The sequence below is a fragment of the Crassostrea angulata genome, chromosome 7 (genome assembly GCF_025612915.1).
Source record: "Crassostrea angulata isolate pt1a10 chromosome 7, ASM2561291v2, whole genome shotgun sequence".
Lineage (NCBI taxonomy): Eukaryota > Metazoa > Mollusca > Bivalvia > Ostreida > Ostreidae > Magallana > Magallana angulata.
In genome coordinates, this window is record NC_069117.1 from 26316279 (window position 1) to 26337224 (window position 20946).

The 20946-nt window shown below is 33.2% G+C and overlaps 2 protein-coding genes across 10 annotated transcripts; one reads left to right on the forward strand and one right to left on the reverse strand.

Annotated features, from left to right (window-relative positions):
* Positions 1 to 3: 3 nt before the first annotated feature.
* On the forward strand, positions 4 to 9583 carry LOC128156724 (palmitoyltransferase ZDHHC15B-like). Of its 7 annotated transcripts, XR_008239759.1 has the most exons (15): positions 4 to 92; positions 182 to 381; positions 1043 to 1069; positions 1211 to 1305; positions 1648 to 1765; positions 2057 to 2126; positions 2349 to 2381; positions 2698 to 2818; positions 3012 to 3144; positions 3843 to 3969; positions 4306 to 4398; positions 5726 to 5832; positions 6534 to 6601; positions 7197 to 7246; positions 7626 to 7645. XR_008239759.1 is itself a non-coding variant. In XM_052818983.1 (14 exons), the coding sequence occupies exons 2-13, from the start codon at positions 267 to 269 to the stop codon at positions 6584 to 6586; spliced, it is 1092 nt and encodes a 363-aa protein (XP_052674943.1). In that variant the 5' UTR covers positions 4 to 92; positions 182 to 266; the 3' UTR covers positions 6587 to 6601; positions 7626 to 9583. The 7 variants fall into 7 exon arrangements, 6 of the variants coding, with proteins under 6 accessions (XP_052674943.1, XP_052674944.1, XP_052674942.1 ...); XM_052818983.1 differs by lacking the exon at positions 7197 to 7246 and having other exon boundaries at positions 7626 to 9583; XM_052818984.1 differs by lacking the exon at positions 6534 to 6601 and having other exon boundaries at positions 7626 to 9583.
* A 2278-nt stretch (positions 9584 to 11861) lies between these two features.
* Positions 11862 to 20115, reverse strand: LOC128157270 (endonuclease V-like). Of its 3 annotated transcripts, none has more exons than XM_052819738.1 (9): positions 19865 to 20115; positions 19535 to 19762; positions 19043 to 19220; positions 18522 to 18656; positions 18288 to 18327; positions 17946 to 18061; positions 17701 to 17772; positions 17098 to 17226; positions 11862 to 12903 (listed from the first exon to the last, which is right to left on the reverse strand). In XM_052819738.1, the coding sequence occupies exons 2-9, from the start codon at positions 19702 to 19704 to the stop codon at positions 12850 to 12852; spliced, it is 894 nt and encodes a 297-aa protein (XP_052675698.1). In that variant the 5' UTR covers positions 19705 to 19762; positions 19865 to 20115; the 3' UTR covers positions 11862 to 12849. The 3 variants fall into 3 exon arrangements, with proteins under 3 accessions (XP_052675698.1, XP_052675699.1, XP_052675697.1); XM_052819739.1 differs by having other exon boundaries at positions 19535 to 19742; positions 19861 to 20115; XM_052819737.1 differs by having other exon boundaries at positions 19861 to 20115.
* Positions 20116 to 20946: the final 831 nt, after the last annotated feature.

Consider the following 20946-nt stretch of genomic DNA (forward strand, 5'->3'; position numbering starts at 1 on the left):
GCCCGGCATTCGGAACACCTTTGGATCTTTACCCGCCTTCTTTTCGTCTGCTGGAGATCCGAAAGTCCCGATATCATATGACAATACCGGAGGTATAAACGTGTAATAAACCAATCGATTCACTTTTAATCAAATTCTTTATATCGTCTCAAGGTAAATTTTATGTGTATGTGCTTTACAGTGTGAGAAATGTCCTTGTTCGTGAGAACACACATATTGATGACGTAAGGCACAGTGATATCCGGAAGAAGATTATTTATGTAAAAATGGCACCCAGAGCACTGACAATATGTTGTGATATTGTACGATGGATCCCTGTTGTATTTATTACAGCCATTATTGTATGGTCATACTACGCATATGTTGTCCAAATGTGTATCTGTAAGTATGCAAACAATTTTAAAATTTTGACATTTTTATACATCAATGGTCATTGGTAAATAACATAATAAAAAGGCCGACAAAATGATATGTTGACAATATTATTGATTTTCTCCCAAGTTAAAGAGCTCATAGAAAAACTCGAGTCATTACTGTATTTCAAAATCTATTGATTTATGAGGATAACTGGCATTCATTGCCGAATTCTAAGTTGTAAGAATCAATTATAGATATAAGGGAGACTTATTGAATAAGTTGATTTGCCTTATGTATGAGAGACATCTTATTCTTCCCTTCTTTCCCAATTTTTTGTGTTTTCCCTTAATACTCCACTGCCACAAACAAACTCATCCAAAAACCTTTGAGTATGTGAGTTAAAACATTGTAGAATGTGTCTTAATTATCCAAAATGTATAGCATGTAATGAACAAGTGCCAAATGAAAGAACTTATAATATTATATCAGTCACAAAATAAGGCCCAATTAATTTATGTTCAACCACACTGGCCATTATATAAAAGAAATTTTCACCATTCTGGTTCATAATCGAGGCAAAATGTTACTTACTGTTGAAAACTTTCTTTCAAAGGATGTGCTGAGCATGAGCAGAAGCTCTTTATTAAATTAATGTTACTAATCAACTGTTTTGTTTTAATTTTAGTCACAGTGCCTAGTATAGCAGAGAAAGGTTTGTATTACCTTTTGTATCATTACATTTCACTTATATTTAGCATTTTGATACAGATGAACTATTAAAGCGTACAAAGTATTTTTAAGGCTTGACATTTTCCAAGCGTCTGTGTGAGTCAAAGTATATTTTTCATTTCAGTTATATATCTGTTGATCTACCATCCTATACTTGTCCTGTTTATGTGGTCGTATGGAAAAACAATATTTACTCCATGCGGGGCAGTCCCAAGACAGGTTTGTATTAAAATGATAAAATCTGAGGAAACAAATTCAAAATAAAATGTGTATTGTGAGAAACTTGGCAAGACATTAACTGAGTCATTGTCATTATTTAAGCTCTGGGGCCATAAAACTTAAATCATGTTGTTTTTCATCTTAGTCTCGCTTTCTCACTATGGTACATTTTGATATATTTCTTGCGTAGAAGTTGCTTTAAGTTTTGCATATCAGGGGCTAGATGCCTCCAGTTAATATTTTTTGTACTCATTGTGCAGTTAGGAAATTTGTAGTCTGTGTTAACAGTGTTACAAGAAGATTTTCTCCATTTGATGAAATGTAATAAAATTTTCTTTTCAGTTTTATTTGTCAAAATCAGATGTGGACAGAATGTCAAGGGAGAATGAGGAAGGACAGAAAGCAGTTTTAATCAATGCAGCCAAAGAGTTACCAGTCCTGAATAGGACACATTCGGGCAGTAAGTGCAAGTTATCAAAAGAGTTAGTCATAAGATACTGGAAATTGTGGTAGACCATATATATTGTTTACCTGGACTAATATCTTGAGAGCAATTTGCTTTAGCATGATCAAGCTTCATTACACAAATGCATTACAGCAGTAGCATGAAGGTTAATGGCTTGTCCTGTCTATATAAAAGAATATTATATTTTAGATTTTCTTGTAAGGGTATCAATATTCTTTTATGTCAGAGTGGTTATGAAGTCTTTGGTAAGAACTTGTAATATATACAAATGCTTTTCTTACTTAGGTCCAAGATACTGTGAAAAGTGTCGATGTATAAAGCCCGACCGATGCCATCATTGCTCAGTGTGTGGCCAGTAAGTAACTGTAGTGAAGAAGTTTGCAAAATGCTTTCTATTCTTTAAAGAACCATCTCTTGTTATACAGACAATCAAGACAGTGATCAAATTTATTACATCATTGGAAAGGAAATCTCTGCAAGTTATTGTGCACTTTGATTCTATTTAATGTAATATGTAATGATTCTTACTTTCTGTGTAATGTATACAGCTTCAATTAATTTTTTTTTCCATTTATAGATGTGTACTCAAGATGGATCACCACTGTCCATGGTAAAAAAAAAATTATTCAAATGTGTAATGGAAATCCAAAAGGAATAAAATTCCAATTTCATCATAGGCAGACTTTGTTAAAAGAATGGCATGAAAATTAAATTGTTAATATTGATTTCTATTATTGAATAAGAGCAACAAAGAAGTTACATGAATTATGGGTATATAATATTATACTCAATTTTTATGCATGTTAATTTAAGGGTTTATATTTTCTTTGTGCAATAAATATAAGCGTGAAGACGTTGCTTACATGCATACAAAACATGTGCATGTACCGGTACTTGGTTTACAATACCTTTCTTTTTCTTTGCAGGGTCAATAACTGTGTAGGATTTTCCAACTACAAGTACTTTGTGCTGTTTTTGGGATATGGACTGCTGTACTGTACATATGTTTCAGCGACTAGTTTACAATATTTTATATTATTTTGGAAGGTAAACCATAACTATTCCATATGCATTATATATATTTCTAAATTTCTGCAAATTGTTGAATGCATGATGATAAAGCCTGCAGATGCACTTGAAATTAAAAAAATCTGCATCTCTCATGTAAATAAAATTCCTTTCAGTGGTATTAAAAGTGCTTTCAAGTTTTATAAACATATTTTGTTTCTTTTTGTTGCAGAGTGGAGTTTCCAAAGACATGGGTCATTTCCATATATTGTTTTTGTTTTTTGTTGCTGTGATGTTTGGAATAAGTCTTATATCTCTGTTTGGTTACCACTGCTATTTAACAGCTAGTAATAGATCGACTCTAGGTAAGAGATAACTGTAACATGCACCTATTAAATCAAATGTATGAGCACTACAAGGCTAAAATCATCTATTTTGTATTTACATGTATATTCACATAAAAAAAACCCCAAAGTATACTTTCATCCAAAATTTGTCTTTTTTGAATATGAATAGGGACAAACACTGTTTGATAAGATCATTACATGTAGTTCACACATGATGTGTGCATTATTTTATTCATTATGTGGATAGTTATTATAAAGTGCTCAAACGTTAAATCTCATAGTAAATGATTGCTGAAATGATGTTGAATCTTTGAACTTGCAAGTACATAAGTAATTTCGGTCGGGCATGGTCAAATCCAATAAAGCCCTAAGGGCTTTAAGATAGATTTGACCACGCTTCGACTGAAATTATCACCTCATAATATTCAAAGAATGATTCCTTATTACTTATTTTTATATTATTTCCAATTTGTACACTTTAAAACAACATTATTTGAAAACCACTATTTTTTTTATGTACCACATGCTATGTAATACTACGTGGGGCAGCCAATACAGTTTTTCAGTTATGCTATAAAACACGCCCATTTTGTGTCACTCATGTTTTATGAAGTTATTGGGTTTTAGGGTTCAAAAGTGATTCGTAATGTTATCACAGACAAGGACAGTTGAAAATGTAAATATTTATATATATGTGTCTCTTATTATTTTTTCAGAATCCTTCAGAGCTCCTATATTTCAGTCTGGTCCAGATAAAAATGGATTCAGTCTAGGAAAATTCAACAATTTTACAGAGGTGTTTGGTGTAGATAGGAAATTATGGTTTATACCAGTTTTTACAAGGTAATGCCTCTTCCTTTGAAATTTCAGCATTCCATAAAAATCTTGAACAAGGTTTAAACCGTTCCTTAAAGCCAAGAAAAGGTTAAAGAAATCTTGACAAATTTCTATACTTGTTCTAATTTACTGCTTGAGATCAAATTCCAATCTTCTTCTTTCCAAAATATCTCTATGTCTGAGAATTGATGTCTTGAAAAAATAATGAAAGTTTGCAGTGTAAAATGATGAAATCTCCTTTTGTGATAAAGTATTTTCAGCTCTTGCATTTTGTATCATTTGAAATCTGACATGCACTTGAACATGTTGAGGAATGTCTGACTGTGTGTACTGTTCCTTCAGTGAGACTGATGGGGTGTCCTTTCCCACTCGAAACAATCTGCAGGCTAACAGTAACAATTCATACCAAACTATGGGGGAGACACCCGCTCCCAGGTTAGACCTCTTGCATGTCTAAAAGTGTTGGCTATTGTCACGTATAACAGGATTGTCTGTATTTCCACTGAAAAAAAAAATATATAACTGGCTTTATCCTGGAACAATCTCTCTTCTTATTTATTTCAAACTGGTTTTTTTTCTCTTATTTCTTATAGATGTAACCTTGTAAATGAGCTATGTGAAATTTATGTTATTATTTCTTGAGAAATGAAAAAAAAAACATTTCTTGTTCTTTGTACATCTGTGTTTTATAAGCCTTACAAGGTTTTTCATTTGATTTCTTTGTAGAATGATTATTTTAGTTGTGTTAGTAGTAAAATTTTTAGAGGCATGCTTTCAAATTTTTCTGAACTTTAACCTCACTACTTCAGGTACTTGGATGTTTGTACTGTATATCTGAACCGCTATTGATTTTAAAGTCACGCATATTATAATGTTGCTCATGTAAGAAAATGATATATGGTTTTATTGTGATAAAACTGAAAGTGAAATGTACAATACAGAATCATCTTCAGATAGTCCAAAGATAATGTGATGCATGTTGGTTAAAAAAATGTCAAGTCATCTGTTGATTCAAAAATATGTGGATAGAAAAAGTCATCTGCCATCTCTTCATTTTTGTAGTTAAATAATTCAACTGAAAAACAGTGAAATTCAGAAATCAGAATTAAGTTGGATTGTAATGGTTCTTCTCATGGAGATTTATAGAGTCAAAAAATGGCCGAGACTATCCACCCCACATAATTTTGGTATCTAAATAAATACCTGTTTTTAAAGTTTTCTTGATTTTCTTTTTTTCTTGAAAATAGATTACAAATCTTAAGCATAACACCCTCTTCTTCTTTTCTCTCTCTTCTATTTTCCCATGTATTAGTTGTAACTTTATAAGAAGACGGTTACTGTTCTAGTGTGGAAGGGACACACCCAGCAGTGCTTGACCATCTGTTGTACAACTGTATCTAAACCATTGTTACATATATAACCCTTCAATGTTTGTTTCCCTTAATCAATATCAATACCTACCATTAATGGAACACATTTTTTCCATTGTTGTGTGCATTAAAAGGTTTTTTCTAGCTGCAATAAAGTAACTTTTATAATTTTTTTAATCAGACGTTTCCTTGAGATTGACATCAAAAAAGAAAGGAAGAGGGCTAGATTATTGTTATTAGCTATTATTTTCTCAACTAACGATTTATCTATAAGCTTATACCTATAGATTGAACTTAGTAAGGAGCTTTACTGACATGTGTTAAATTGATGGAAAGCATGCCTCTAACAACAATAACTTGCGGCTGAACCCGTGGTTGCTCTATGTTTACAGTGCTGGTGACGGTATAACGTATCCCACCAGGACGATAGATCTGGACTCGGACGGCCTCCTAGCCGACCGGCAGCGGTGGATGGAGGAGGGTGAATCAGATGGAGGGGGTAAGAAACACTTTTGTTTTTCGTTTATTTACCATTAGCAGTTTTTCTACTGGCTGGTGTAATATTTGGCTAATATGATTTTAGCAAGAAAGATAAGTTTCTACTGTAATTTTCACAATGATGATGTTGGTGATAGTGAATTAGGCCAGTTTTTTTTCTTGAGAGCGTAAACATTTTTAAGGCTACAAATTATTCAACATTGATTGCTTAAATTACATGTACCAGCCAGCTAAAAAAAACTGCTCTGCAGAAGGTTATGAAGAGCTTTTAAATTCTGTATCTTATGCTGTGAAATCATCATTTGTGACACACATGTGTTCCCTCACAAAATGACATCTCTAATACTAAATTAATGCTTGGCTAACTAAAAAGTGTCACTGAAGTTCAGTTCAAATTACCAAGTTTCACAATAGAATTTCTGAAATGATATTTAAGAATATAATTCTGCTACATGAAATACCAAATTTTTAAATGTTATAAAGAAAGTTAATAAAAAATAGTTTTATAAAGAAATGCAATTGTGGTATACATGTATAGCTATTTTAAATGCTATGTGTACTTCATAGAGCAGCTAGTGGCTGAAAAATTATAATTTTTGTTCTGTAATCGTTTTACTACACAAATAGATCAGACCTGTTAATATGTAAGTGATCATCTTTGTAAAATTTGGTAACTGGATGGTGTAATCTGACTGGTTTTAGGTGCCCTGTTTTCTGGGTCAAGTCAACAACATCTAATTAATGACAAGGAGTGACCTTAATCATCGAAAGTAGGTTGTACAGTCACATTCTTGCTCTTGCATGTGTAATCCGTTTAACCACAAGTACCGAGGTACATGTAACTTCATTTTGCATGTAAATGTAACGATGTTTAAACAACCAGCATTGAAACCACTTGGTAAATAGTGTAACAATGTTTAGTGCACTAGAGAGTTTAGTCCATATGGAGTAATGAATATAAAGCGACAGAAAGCAAGATTCATATCCCATGAATATGAGTAAGCATGCCTTTTGCATTAACAAGATAGTAGCATGCCTTTTGCATTTCATTTTGTCAAGCATGTGTACCTCTAAAGTGCAAGCCTCATTCTTTCTGAGAATAACTGTCTTTTCTAAGCGTGTATAAAAGTTTAATAAATTCCATGAAAAACCTCTGACCCTTAATTAAAATATCCTAACATTGTCATTGCTATATCCTTTTAATTACACGTCTTTGGTTATTCTATATGAACCAATATTAACCAATACACTACAGTAATTAGATATGTCTGCATGTGCATGTTATAAAGCCAAATGATGTAATATAACAAGATCCTAGTGTACACATACATTTGTATTATACGCATGAATTCTATATTTGAATAGGAAACAAGATCAAGATTTAGACTCAATGTACTCTGCAATCTTATTGAAAGGTGTGTCACATACTACTGCTACTTCCTCCCTTTTTTGTTTTTTTTGCTCTTACACAATTGAAAATAAAACTGAAGTATTGTTGTTATATTACAATACATGTATTTCATTCATTTAAAAGAACAACAACTCCATCGTTATGATTCTGTTGTATGGCTTTAATTCATATAACTTTATTCCTGGAACTAGATGTAATTTTTTGTTATTTCCATGTTCATTTAAATGGTATTAAATATTTTCTTTGTATAAAAAAGCAAAGATTCTGATTTATTTTATCCATTAATTTTTTTCAGCGGTAAATTACTGCTAGTCTGCCAATGCAGAATATTTTCAGTGTACATGTATTTTATAAACAATAGAAGTTGTCTCTCTTTACTTCAGAGAAACCAAGAGGTTATGGAACTCATGAGAATGGTGGATTCAACATGGCTTGACCATTGACCAACAAGCATGCATAATAAAGAGCTATACAGTATTGTGAGATAGTGAACAATGACCAATCGATGCCTATCATTCCCAAGTGTTGCGACAACATTTCGGATCATTAGGGTGTTGTGATTACTAAGTTTCTTCAAGACTTCTCCTTTATTTCATCAAAACAATTTCCCTCTAATGTTTTGAATGACTAACAACAACTCTCTTTTTTTTCTATAAGATAAGTATGCATTAAATGCATGTGCAGCACATGTACATGTATTGATATTGATAGTGTAGTAGGATGCACTGTTGATTTATGAGGACTTTCTGTGATGTTTTTTGCTTTCTACTTAAAAATCAATTTGAAATTAATAGATATTGAAATTGAAATAAGGATGTATGTGTGTATGTATAATATATGTACACCATTAGATATCAATGTGCTGTTCAGTTGGTTGTTAAATGATTGTATGAACAAAAAATATTGCACATACAAGCCATATTGCTTCTGTTGTTATATACATGTACATGAATTGACCTGCAAGAATGTAATCCATACATGCTCTGCAAGTAAAAGATAAATTTAAGATCATCTTTAAAAGAATGTTTGTTTGCCCCTTCCATCTCCAGATGTGAATTTTTTTTAATAGTGTGAAAAATATTATCTTTGTCCATTTAATTTATTAAAAGACCTGCAAACAGCTGTATTTAGAAGAGAAGACCACGTTCAGAATATGCATTAAATATCTAAGCTACATGTTGATGCTACATGTTCTCATTTCGATAGATTGTCAAGAGATGACAGCAATGTTTTTTTTTAAGAATAGTGGCCCAATATGGTTATTATGCATTTGTATTCACCATTTCTTCCTGTACTTTGAACTCAGGTTTTTGTTGAATATGTCTTTCTATTTTTATGACACTTTATTTAGCCATTAAAGTCTTCTTATAAATTATCTCTCTAATTTCGAGTCCCAGTTTTGCGGGACTAAAAATTGACATGATGTAAAAAAACCTTTAAAACCAAAGACTGATACAAGAATTTTCTACTTTGTATGTTGCAAGTGGATTTAGGTTTTGTTTTGGCATCCGTATCTAGTTTTGATTATAAGATATAGGCAAATTTCAAAAATATAAGCTGTTATTAATCAGAACTTGGGTTAGAATTTCTATGTGGTTAACAAAAATTTTTAAAACTGATAAGCAAATTTTTAAAAATTGAAAGCAATATTTAGGAAAACACATAAGTATAAAGCTAAAAGTGGTACAAAACAGTAGGCTTCTACATGTATGTACATGTATACAGAAATTGATTCAACTTAAGTTTTCAAAGTTCATATTTAAAAAGGGAGATTGTGAAAATAATGTTAATTATTAATGTTAAAAAATTTCTTGTGATATTAACAAGAATATTGACCAAAACTTTGGTGCAATTTATTTATGATGTAAATTGTCTCTGTGTGATTAAAAGTCTCTGTTTTGAAAGTATTTTTTTGTTTTGTGTATAAAAATGTGAAAAAATTGTTTGTTTTGTGTACAATGTACTGTACATAGTGTTGATACCTTTTTTTTAAAAAAAGAAAGACGAATAGGATTTTTCTACCCATGTTGCTGCTATTCCTGTATATGTTGTATGTAAAATATTTTTTCACTTTATCTTTAAAAAAAAATTCTTTTATCAGTTGCATATAATATGATAGATCTTTCTTAATTGTATCATAGAATAGATTGGTTATATGCACTCTTATCTGATGTGTACTTTTTCCATCTTCCACACCTAAACACCAATTTTCATTGACATGCATTTATCTACAGGGTTTACAGACATACATTTAATTGTACTTGACATTGATGCTTTAATGAAGATATCCAATAGAGTATTTATTCTTAAATTGTATGAAAAATAAATGTTTGGAAAAATCTGCATTTCTTTTTCATTATCCTGGAAACTAATAGAGACAAATGAACCTTAATTGATATAAATGATGGGTAGATTAAAGAAATTTCCAAAAACATCAAGGCTTGGAGTTAACAGTCTCTGATGCACTACTTGTATGTACATGTATATCTTTAAGTTTGTCCATCCATTGTATGCAAAGTAATAATTCTATAGGTATTAGTTTTGTATTTCTATTTTTGTTGTTGTTATATTGCAATATTCTGTCTCTGAGGGAACACGAATCAAATTAGACATCATTGGGGACCATTTCATAGGACCCTGGTTTATTAAAGGACATTAGGATGAAAAGCATAATGCAGGACTTTTCTTTAGCTGCAATAATGTAGCCCTCTCCCGATTTTTTTTTTTGGGGGGGAGAGGGCTACAACTCCATAGGATCTCCGTAATGGTGCAAGTGCGGGAGTGATTCACTCCCGCAACGATTTCGTCTCAAATCGTACATAAATGTCAATAAAATTTGCATTTCTTACCTGAACTCAAATATTGTAGATGTCTATGGCATAAATTAATCCAAAAATATCAAGTATAGTCCATATATCGGTTATTTTTCGTGTATGTCAACAACGAAAGTTGAATTTGTCCGCCATGTTTACTGACCTTGACCGGTTTTATTTTGGGACAGCCAATGAGAATTCAGGAGCGGATCTTGAACTGAGTATAGGAATTCCCCTATTTTAAACATAATTAACGCGGTAAATATGAATTTTCCATTATATACCATTTCCTTAAATGATGTTTTAGTGATATAACGAGGTAAGATCGATTATTTACACTGACATTCACGTTATCAAGCCCATCAAAACTCCAAGCGTACATCCCATAAAATCACGCGAGAACTGTCATGGCTGCTGAAAAAGACGACTGGTAAACATGCTGATGTGTTTTATCTGGTTTTGATTTATATACGGTTTATTTGCTCAACCTGAATTAAAAAATCATTTTATCTAAAGGAAGTCGAATATAAAATCGATCTTTTCAGACCGAAGTCAGCCGCATTTAAAAATTAATTTTGCACCATTACGGAGATCCTGTGGAATTGTAGCCCTCTCCAGTAAACATCAGATATAAAAAAATCGGAGAGGGCTACATTATTGCAGCTAGACTTTTCTTATACTTATACATGTACCTTAACCTCTGGTAAAAAAAATTAATTCCAAGACCATTGCACATCCCCTATCCAAATAGGCAGATAGGTCCAAAGGGAGAAAAATACAGTCTGGACAAGCATTTTAATTAGAGGTCTTCTATGACCTTGACATTTGACATAGAAACTTGCTTCAAAGTAAATGCACAACCCACACATGTACCTACAAACAGTCTATCGATAGTCAGAATATAAGATTAGTTCACGGAGAGAAATAATATGGACCAAAACCAGATTTCAATGCAATGAACCTTTACCTTTGACCTAGTAACTTAGTTCCAGGTCATTTGCACAATCTATACTGGCCTAGCCGCCACCAACTTTCCTCAAATCAATACTCAGCCTCAATTCCGAGTTTTGATCCCAAATTTATGCAAAAATTAAGCTGAGTACCGAGTTGAGTGACTGGAATAGTTTGGTGACAGCGGGGCCAGGAAAGCACAATTTGTGTGAAGTGTAAGCCAGAACGGAGTCAAGGGGAGAGAATATATGGTCTGGAAAATGGGTCTTATGTGACCTTGACCTTTGACTATGAAGCTTAAGGGTCACAGCACATTTAACCCATAAGGACTGTTGATGCATGAAATATGAGCCAGATTGGACAAGAAGAGAGAAAATATGCTTTAAACAAATGATGTTAAATGGACAGAAGGATGAACAAACAGTCTGCTCACTACAGGATGCCCACAGAGTAGGGCCTAAAAAATCTTAGAGAAAGGCTTTAGCCAAACTCTTCCCATTATGTACATGAAAAATGCAGCATTCCTTAGAGGTTTCCATTATTCAAAATTTTACTGCCATGCAAATACATGGACAGTGTAGAGACATTCACTTGTACATGTATCTGTAAATATTTTTACTTTTTAATAAAACTGTGGTAGTTGTACAAAGTAAAACGGGTCATCGAGGACCCTGCCTCTTGAGTAACCAAATCACTGGTACAGGGTCATGGTTTGAAAGAACTTCATGATACTGAGGGTAAATTCACATTTTGTAGAATTGGAGCCAAATAAGATCTCTTCATACTCCAAAAAGTGCATACCGGTACTCCTTTGCCTTTTTACCTCCCTCTTTTGATATAAAAAATAAAATTCAATAAATCTATACCATTTATTATCTGCATACTTCGTGTCCAACTGATTAACTCAGTCTAGTTTTTGACAAACTATAAAAAAGAGGCCCAGGAGCCTCATTACTCACCTGAGCCATATAAAGTAACAAACAGCTGTCATTTTCAGGTGAGCTAAAATTAATATTATAAAATGTAATATGAATTCAAAATACATCAAGAGATAAACAAGAAAAACAAATTGTTTGGAATGCCATTTGGATGGATGTACACATGTATAAACAACTAGCTCCCATATAAATAATATGCATGTATCAAAACTGATAAACTCTGAGGACTTATTTTAAATATATGAATAAAAATATATCATGCAACTAGATATTTATATAACCTGAGAGCATATGTCATATACTAGTATATATACACACATTGTAGTATTTATCTTTGTGAGAGAATACCAGTATTTACATAATGAGTCAAGGCAATGGATCAATGTAATTTTGTAGCATATAAAACATGTTACAGTAGATTTTATAAAATTGATATGATAAATAAATATAACTTACATCACATACATGTAGTTACAAAAACTCACAATCATATATACATGTATACCACTTTACATTGTAAAACAATAACAGCATACAAATCACAATCGTCATTTCAAACTCGAAATGAATCATTTTTACACAACAATTTATCTTAGACAGATGTAAATTTTCTGAAGTACATTGTACTGTAAAATTTCTCTGTCATAAAGAGCTAGCATATAAAAAGGAGTTTCTTTATCACATACAGCTTGTAGATTATGACATTTACTGATATATCACATCAAATGTACTACTGTTAGTAAACTATATATATAACTATTAAAATAATACCACCAAGAACTCCATATCCTGTAAAAACACTTGTAAAGCATCTATCCCTTTTGAACACATGTCATATTTCAATATGATCATGGTAAAATATTCAGCCAATGATATCACATGTGCACTTTTTTCTCTGTATATCACTAAGAACCATCTTTGAAATTGACTCTCAGATACTCTCTGGAATTTAAGTCAGCCTGCAAAAGCACATCAAGTACATGTCAGAACAAGAGGCCCATGGGCCACATCGCTCACCTGAGGAACAATAGGTATGATAAAGTCAGCTTAATGGAGTCATAATACAAACAATCTGGACAATGTACAATAATACATGTAGATCCTGTATATATAAAATCCATTTTTCCCCCTTGGAACTCGGATAGCCCTGATTGCTGCCAATATTTACAAGAGCAGACTTTAATCACCGCTCCTGCATATATATAGGGATGACCACACACTTGCGCCAACAGCTTAACCTAAAGCAAGCAGGGAGTGCCGCACACTTGTGCTAGAAAGGCCAGAGCACCAGCAGGGATGACAATACACTAGTCCTCCGCCACTACCACCACAAGCAGGTATGACCGCACACTTGTATTAATGCTATACAGGGCAGGAATGACTGCACACTCTGTATCATTGGTTAAAAAACACGAAGATTAGATAGAGCAGGGTTGTCCACACACTCAATCTGTACCTGTTCAAGTTCAACCCCAAAAAGTCACTCATCGAAATGTAATAAACAAAACTAGACACTTGTTGCAAAAGCAACAAAAAGGTCTTCCGTTTTGATATACATGTATCAGTTTAACTGAAAGACATTGCTTCTCTCACATAGAAAAAGAAGTGGATGTGATAATTATTGTGAATGATTTATCCAGACGTTACTTACATGTAAAACAACGAGAATGAAAAAGAAATCAATTTTTGAAGTACTTTCTGTGACGACCGGAAGCAACGCTGATCTAAACAAAAATGTTAACCTTTTGTACAATCATAAGTTAATCCTTCCTCAGAGTTTGGTTGTTCACGTCTCTGCCAAATCTAAGATCTCTTTGAAACAATAGTTTTTGTCTCGGGACCGGAAACAAACAAACGGAAGTGATTAATAAAAACAAAAGCTGGTATTTCTCGTTCATTTGCTAAGCGTACATCACTGTTTATCAGGCTAGATGAAACACCCAATAAAATCAGTTAAACTTGTTAAAAACAGGATTTGTTTGAACCCTTCCAGTAAGAACCGGTTCTTAAAGTTGACAGAATTAAACCCATTAAACACATCCCCAATCAAATTTCTATTAATCATGAGAGCTTCGTGTCTGAATCACTTACAGTGACAAAAATCTCGCGGACATCAAATTTGTAAAAATGAAAGTTACACAGATATCTTTGAGATATCTCACCGGAAGTAAAATTTATTTGCTAATTTAACATTATATAGATGACATATGTAAGATTATATACTGATATTTTCTTTTTTTATGTAAAATGAATAATATTTGAAAAAAAACCAAATTTTTAAAGTGCTTCCGGTGACGACCGGAACTTACGCCGAACAAAACAAAATAGTGTAAACACATGTACATACATAGGTCTATCATCCCACAAAGTTTGATTGTTCAAGTCGTCACCGTATTTGAGATCTCTAGGAATCAAGGTTTTTTGTCTCAGGACAGGAAACGGACAAACGGAAGTGTTTGATGAAAATGAAAGTTAGTATTTCTTAACCATTCGACAACAGGACTTTATTGACTATCAATTTGTCTTACTTTGTCAAACAAAAACAGTAAATCTCTTAAACAACATGGATTGTTTGAACTCTTCCGGTGTGGACCGGAAGTGACGGTTGACAAAATAAAAACGGTTAAACACATCTTCTATCAAATGTCTATCAGCCATGTAAGTCTCGTGTCTTGGTCACTTACAGTTTATGAGATCTCGCTGTCATAATATTTGTTTTAAAAAGACTACCTGAGATATTTGAGATATCTCTCCGGAAGTAATTATTTTTTGTTTATTAATCATCGGATAAATGACATATGAAAGCATTTATACTTGTATTTCAATTCTGTGTTAAACAAATAAAATGTGTAAAAACATAATTTTAGAAGTGCTTCCGGTGACGACCGGAAGTTATGACGAACAAAACAAAATAGTTTAAACACATCTACAGCTATAGGTCTATCATCCCTCAAAGTTTAGAGGTTCAAGTCTTTATGGTTTTTGAGATCTCATTGTCAATAGCTTTTTGTCGCGGGACAGGAAACCGACGACAGGAAGTGAATTTTGACAAAATGAAAAAACCGCCTAGAGATATTAACATTCTCTATCAGTCCTGAAAATTTCAAGAAAATCTATCCATCCATCTCTGAGAAATCTGGTGGACAAAAAAGGGGAAAATAATAATAATAATAATAAAAAACATTACAATCACTTAATAAATCTAAATATATGTGCCGGCCTAAAATAATTCATAGTATCTAAAAATTGGAAATCAAAAATAAACAAACTAATCCGGCCTAACCCAAAACTACTTATGCAGAACAACTTATATACATTGAATATTTATTATTGTATAAAAATAATAATCACAATAATTGGTTAACAGTGGATGCATTAATTAAAATAATCAAGAATCAATAAATCAAGGGCAATAACTCAATACAGTAATACAAAAGATTCTAATGAAAAAATAGCTGCCTGCTTCAATTTTATAGTCATATCACATGTTGAGTAATTCAGTTCTAAAAAATATCCTTTACAATTGTTTATATATGGGATATTTAGCTACAACAAACTCTGAACCTTCTTGTGAGGCCGAAGAATTGTCCTGGAGCCAAAGTCTTAACAATTATAAAGAATCATCTTGCTGATTAGTTTCTGAGAAGAAGATTTTTAAAGATTTACTCTATATATTCCTATGTAAAACTTTAACACCCCCCCCCTAATGTGGCTTCACCCTACCCCCAGGGATCATGATTTTCACAACTTTGAATCTACACTACCTGACGATACTTCCACACAAGTTTCAGCTTTCCTGGCTGTTTAGTTTCTGAGAAGATGATTTTTAAATATTTACTCTATATATTCCTATTGTAAAACTTCGACCCCCATTGTGCCCCCATCCTACCCACAGGGATCATGATTTTCACAACTTTGAATCTACACTGCCTTAGGATACTTCCACAAAAGTTTCAACTTTCCTGGCTGATTAGTTTCTGAGAAGAAGATTTTTAAAGATTTACTCTATATATTTCTATGTAAAATTTTAACACCCCCCCCCCAATGTGGCCTCACCCTACCCCCAGGGATCATGATTTTCACAACTTTGAATCTATACTACCTGAGGATGCTTCCACACAAGTTTCAGCTTTCCTGGCTGATTGGTTTCTGAGAAGAAGATTTTTAAAGATTTACTCTATATATTCCTATGTAAAACTTTGACCCCCCATTGTGGCCCCACCCTATCCCCGGGGGTCATGATTTTCACAACTTTGAATCTACACTACCTGAGGATGCTTCCATACAAGTTTCAGCTTTCCTGGCTGTTTAGTTTCTGAGAAGAAGATTTTTAAAGATTTACTCTATATATTCCTATGTAAAACTTCGACCCCCCATTGTGGCCCCACCCTACCCCCGGGAGTCATGAATTTCACAACTTTGAATCTACACTACCTGAGGATGCTTCCACACAAGTTTCAGCTTTCCTGGCTTTCTGGTTATTGAGAAGAAGATTTTTGAAAATTTCTCGAAATTTTTCATTAATTTCTAATTATCTTCCCTTGAAAACGGGTGTGGCCCTTAATTTTCAAAACTTTGAATCCCCTTTGCCTAAGGATGATTTGTGCCAAGTTTGGTTGAAATTGGCCCAGTAGTTCTTGAGAAGATGTTGAAAATGTGAAAAGTTTACGGACAGACCGACGGACAGACCGACGGACAGACGGACGGACAGACGGACGACAGACAAAATGTGATCAGAATAGCTCACTTGAGCTTTCAGCTCAGGTGAGCTAATAAAAGAAAGTATGATATTTGGGTTGAAATTAATTGGGAGATAATTTGTTGCTGAACTACATGGTTGATATAATTTTTTGGTAACGAACTAATTCTCATCTGACTTTAAACCATGACTGAATATTAAATCAACCTGGTTAAGTTTAGTGGAAACAAATTCAAATTACTAGGCATTTTTTTAGTATCATGTTATATTATACAAAATTGCACCATGTTTGATTAAGTCTTTGTACATTGTACAGTACATGTATTAATTTTTTATTTGACACTGTACATTCATTTATTTATAAAAATGAATTAATAAAAATATCCTATAAAACCCAGTTGAAAAAAAAAAACCCATAAATTACATGCACTGAATCCATGGGTCTAGGGTTTACCTGACGGATCGGTTCTGGGACCCTGTATTTACTGCACCGGTGAACTAGTTCTGTGGCCGAGTCTATGCTGATCTTATGTCCTGGTGAAACATACACTGGTTTTGTGGCTTTTTCACAACTTTTTAGGGCCTGTAAATAAAACAAAGCCCCGTCCAATGATTCCGAGATATTAAATGTGTCAATATGCAACTCACATACACATATAGTTTCCAGGCAATACAATATTCATTGACATCGCAGCAGTCATGTATGCATTTCACATGACCAGCAAAAGTACATGTAGTATATGTGTATTTGCAAAATAAAAAAATTTGCTTTCAACAGAATATAGTACAGGTTTTCACATTTTTCGGTACAGGATAAGCTAAATAATATTAAATTTTCAGAATTTGGTACATAATTTTCACCCAAAAGATATTTTCCTAGGGTAATCTGATATAGTCCTATAGAATTGTAATGGATTTACATTTAATCAACTACCGGTATGTCTAAACAAGAGGAACAATCTTATCTATAGGACCGTAGACTGTGTTTCCATACATGTACATGTAAATACAAGTAATGGATATCAATTACATGTATCAATTCTCTTCAAATACCAACCTTTCCATATGTAATTCCTGATGAAGATCCAACTAAAGGGAAAGTGTCTCCACTCTGCTTCAAACTTGCAATCTACCAAAGAAGACAGAACAGAGCACTTTCTATAATTCATGAGTATACTGTCTCCACCCAAGAACATATATTTTCAATGCATGTACCGGGTACATCCAAAGAGTAATTTTTTTTTAAATGATTGAAAATATATTGTACATGTACCATCTGAAATGGCTGATGATTTCATGTACCTGTTCCATGTGTTCTTCATTCCTGTCAATGTCATTCTCTATATGGAATAGATTTTTTGCCACTCCTAAGCACGGAACATCCAGCAAAACTCCAAGATGACAGGCGGATCCCACCCCTATAGAGACAGGAGAAAGTCAAAAGAACTTTGATTTACAGAAATTAATGACAGATAAATATATAAAACAAGAGTAATTCAGACAACTTATTTCAAAAATTTTCAATCATTTGAGATTTCATACAATCTCAAAATGTCAAAGAATGATTTGAAGTGTTCCCATAAAACACTAATTCAATTATCATATCACAGATTATTCACAATACTACCAACATAATCTGTTTACCTCTTGGGTGCAAAATTCCATTTCCATCTACCATGATGACCTGTAATCAAGAAAATACTTTAGATATCCAAAAGTACATGCATATTATATGTATTTAACAGGACTCCCATCAGTTTGTTCATCACTAATCCCCTCTCCTAAAAAATTGAAATAAATACCATAGAATTTTTTTCTATTATGCACAACTTGATCTCCTTCTACACTTATTTAGCAGGGTATCTACACAGTACTTACTTGTGGTGTGTATTGAGTGTTGTTTTCCTTGACATTGTTATACAACTGTATCATAAAATCCGTCTCCCTGAACGCCAGAAACCCAGGAATGTAAGGCTGGGTAAGCTGGATCATTTGGTAGTCCTCATACACAACCTGTATAATTATATATAATAAAGTATAAATGCAAAGTATTGATTTACTTTTAAACTTGTCAAATAGAATGCTTTCTTTTCTTGATGTGTGTTAGTAGGTGTGGAAGGGGGTGGGGGCCTAAGTTTTGGGCTTCACCTGGTATCTAGAAGAAATTCAGACTTTTTGGAATAAAAACTTTTGTAGTGAGTTGATTGAGTTGAAATCAAATATATATGTATAAGTTGACATTCTTTACAAATGTTTTGACAGCACAGTCCACTATGCCGTCTGATGAGAATGTCACATGTTTAACAGTATCATAATTAACATTTTCAATTGTGTAATATACAAGTTAATGTGTACAATGTCACTACTGTATATATGTATACAAAAATTGACAATTTTACCTCAAGGTCAGGAAAAGAGCAGACAACTAATGCTGCACATGCATTCACGTCATCCCCTTTGACAAAAGAAATGTCCATTCCTCCTATATAGAATGTGTCTGCGTCTGGATTTGATATCATCTTCTCTACATTACGATCATCCTCTAAGCTAATCTTTTTCTTTAATTCCTTCTGCTCTCTAAAATGTACATGATTAAGACTAGGTTAAAAATATGAGACTTAATTGGGGTAAAAAATGGCATATTTTTGGATGGTATACAACTATACATATATAAAAACTAGGAACAATTGAGAATATGCTTTATATGATATATCCCTGCAGTAGTTACCCGGTAATTTGATATTTTTAAAATGTAAAATAGATTATACAAAATATCATGTTTCTGTACACTGATACATTTATCATTTAAAACGATAAATTACCCTGAAATGTGCATGCAGCATGAACTGAAATGAAGTAAATTTTACAACAAAACATTTGCATTTACTTACAATTCCCATTTACGTTTAATTTCCAGTAGAGCAGGGTCCAGTGTTTGTTCGCTGCCTGATAGGTTTCTGTCTCCATCGTCCTCTCCGAAAGTTTCTGTACACTGACGGTTTGGACCTGAGGCCGAGGCAGCGACTTTCTGCTCAGGAGATGGCACTGAACTCTCTTCCATGTTCCAAAGACTTATTTTTTTGGAGCGTTGAGATACAGCTACATGTACATGGAAGTATCTGCATAATGAGATAAAATTTGCTAATACCTAAACAAACAACAAGCTCGTTCACCTTTTAACTGATCTTGAATTGACTACAACACAGTTTTTATATACCTGCCTAAAGCTGTAAACGTTGAACAGACTGCTGATGTCAGAAACTGTGTTAGACTAAGCCCACTCTTTGACAGTCTGCGTGACAACTGTACAGTGTTAGGGCGCTGAATATTTCTTAATATGTACGTTTTTAAATGATCAACACATCCTTAATTCAGCATCTGGCCGAAATCAAAATTCAAATAAAACATATTCAACATAAAACATGACGAAATAAGTTGAAACTTCGAACCACAACAAAGATTGAGCAATACTATTCAAAGGGGAATCACTCTAATTTTGTTGATCGTTGATGGTAGGCATATAAAATTCCGGGAAGATGACAAACTTTTACATTGTTTTGTCTTGTTTATTTGATATTTCTATGGGATAGTTTTTTTCTGGAAAATGCCATGCGCAGATCCAGAATATTTTTTTTTACCAGGGGGATGGGAGGGGTCCGAGGAATACTTAGGTTTGTTGGGGGAGGGGGGAGGGGGGTATCACAGAGGCATACTATTACGATTTTTTATAACCCCCCCTCCCTTATAGATCCGCTAATTGTCTCTCAGAGAGAGAGAGAGAGAGAGAGAGAGAGAGATGAATGCTTGAATACATGTGAAGTGCAATGTATCAGTTCTGATATAACGAATGCTGGCTATCAGAGTTTCATACACACGAAAATAAGTCAGCTCATGGCTTGATATAATATTTCTACAAATGATAATTTGTCTCGCTCTGGTACTTATTCAAAAAATGCAAACTTATAATGCATGCATACGTCATTACGATCACATAGTTATTAAAGAAAATTAAACAGTTTTCTAGTTAATGTTGACTCAAATTCTAGAAGACAAGTGGGAAATATACCATGTCTTTTTTTTCTTCTTCAAATTTTGAGAATAAATTAAAAAAAACTCACAAGGATCTCACAAAAGACGTAATTTATGCAAAAGTATCAAAAGTATTTGTATAGATTCAGAGATTATTAGTAGGTTTGTCGTTAAAGATCATACAGCACATACATGTATAAGAAGATAATCATGTCAAACCCAGGAGTGGACACTTCTAAGTGATGTAAAGTATCTATAAGAAGATACTTGTTGC

What these genes read in the sequence shown, in the direction of transcription:
- LOC128156724 (XM_052818983.1), top strand. Translation starts at nt 267, where the DNA reads ATGGCACCCAGAGCACTGACAATATGTTGTGATATTGTACGATGGATC. An exon ending in TGTTGTCCAAATGTGTATCT is followed by an intron (nt 382 to 1,042) that starts GTAAGTATGCAA and finishes TTTTAATTTTAG; the next exon opens with TCACAGTGCCTAGTATAGCA. An exon ending in CATTGCTCAGTGTGTGGCCA is followed by an intron (nt 2,127 to 2,348) that starts GTAAGTAACTGT and finishes TTCCATTTATAG; the next exon opens with ATGTGTACTCAAGATGGATC.
- LOC128157270 (XM_052819738.1), bottom strand. Translation starts at nt 19,704, where the DNA reads ATGGAAGAGAGTTCAGTGCCATCTCCTGAGCAGAAAGTCGCTGCCTCG. An exon ending in GCTCTTTTCCTGACCTTGAG is followed by an intron (nt 18,657 to 19,042) that starts GTAAAATTGTCA and finishes ATAATTATACAG; the next exon opens with GTTGTGTATGAGGACTACCA. An exon ending in TCCCAGAACCGATCCGTCAG is followed by an intron (nt 12,904 to 17,097) that starts GTAAACCCTAGA and finishes GTGCTTTTGCAG; the next exon opens with GCTGACTTAAATTCCAGAGA.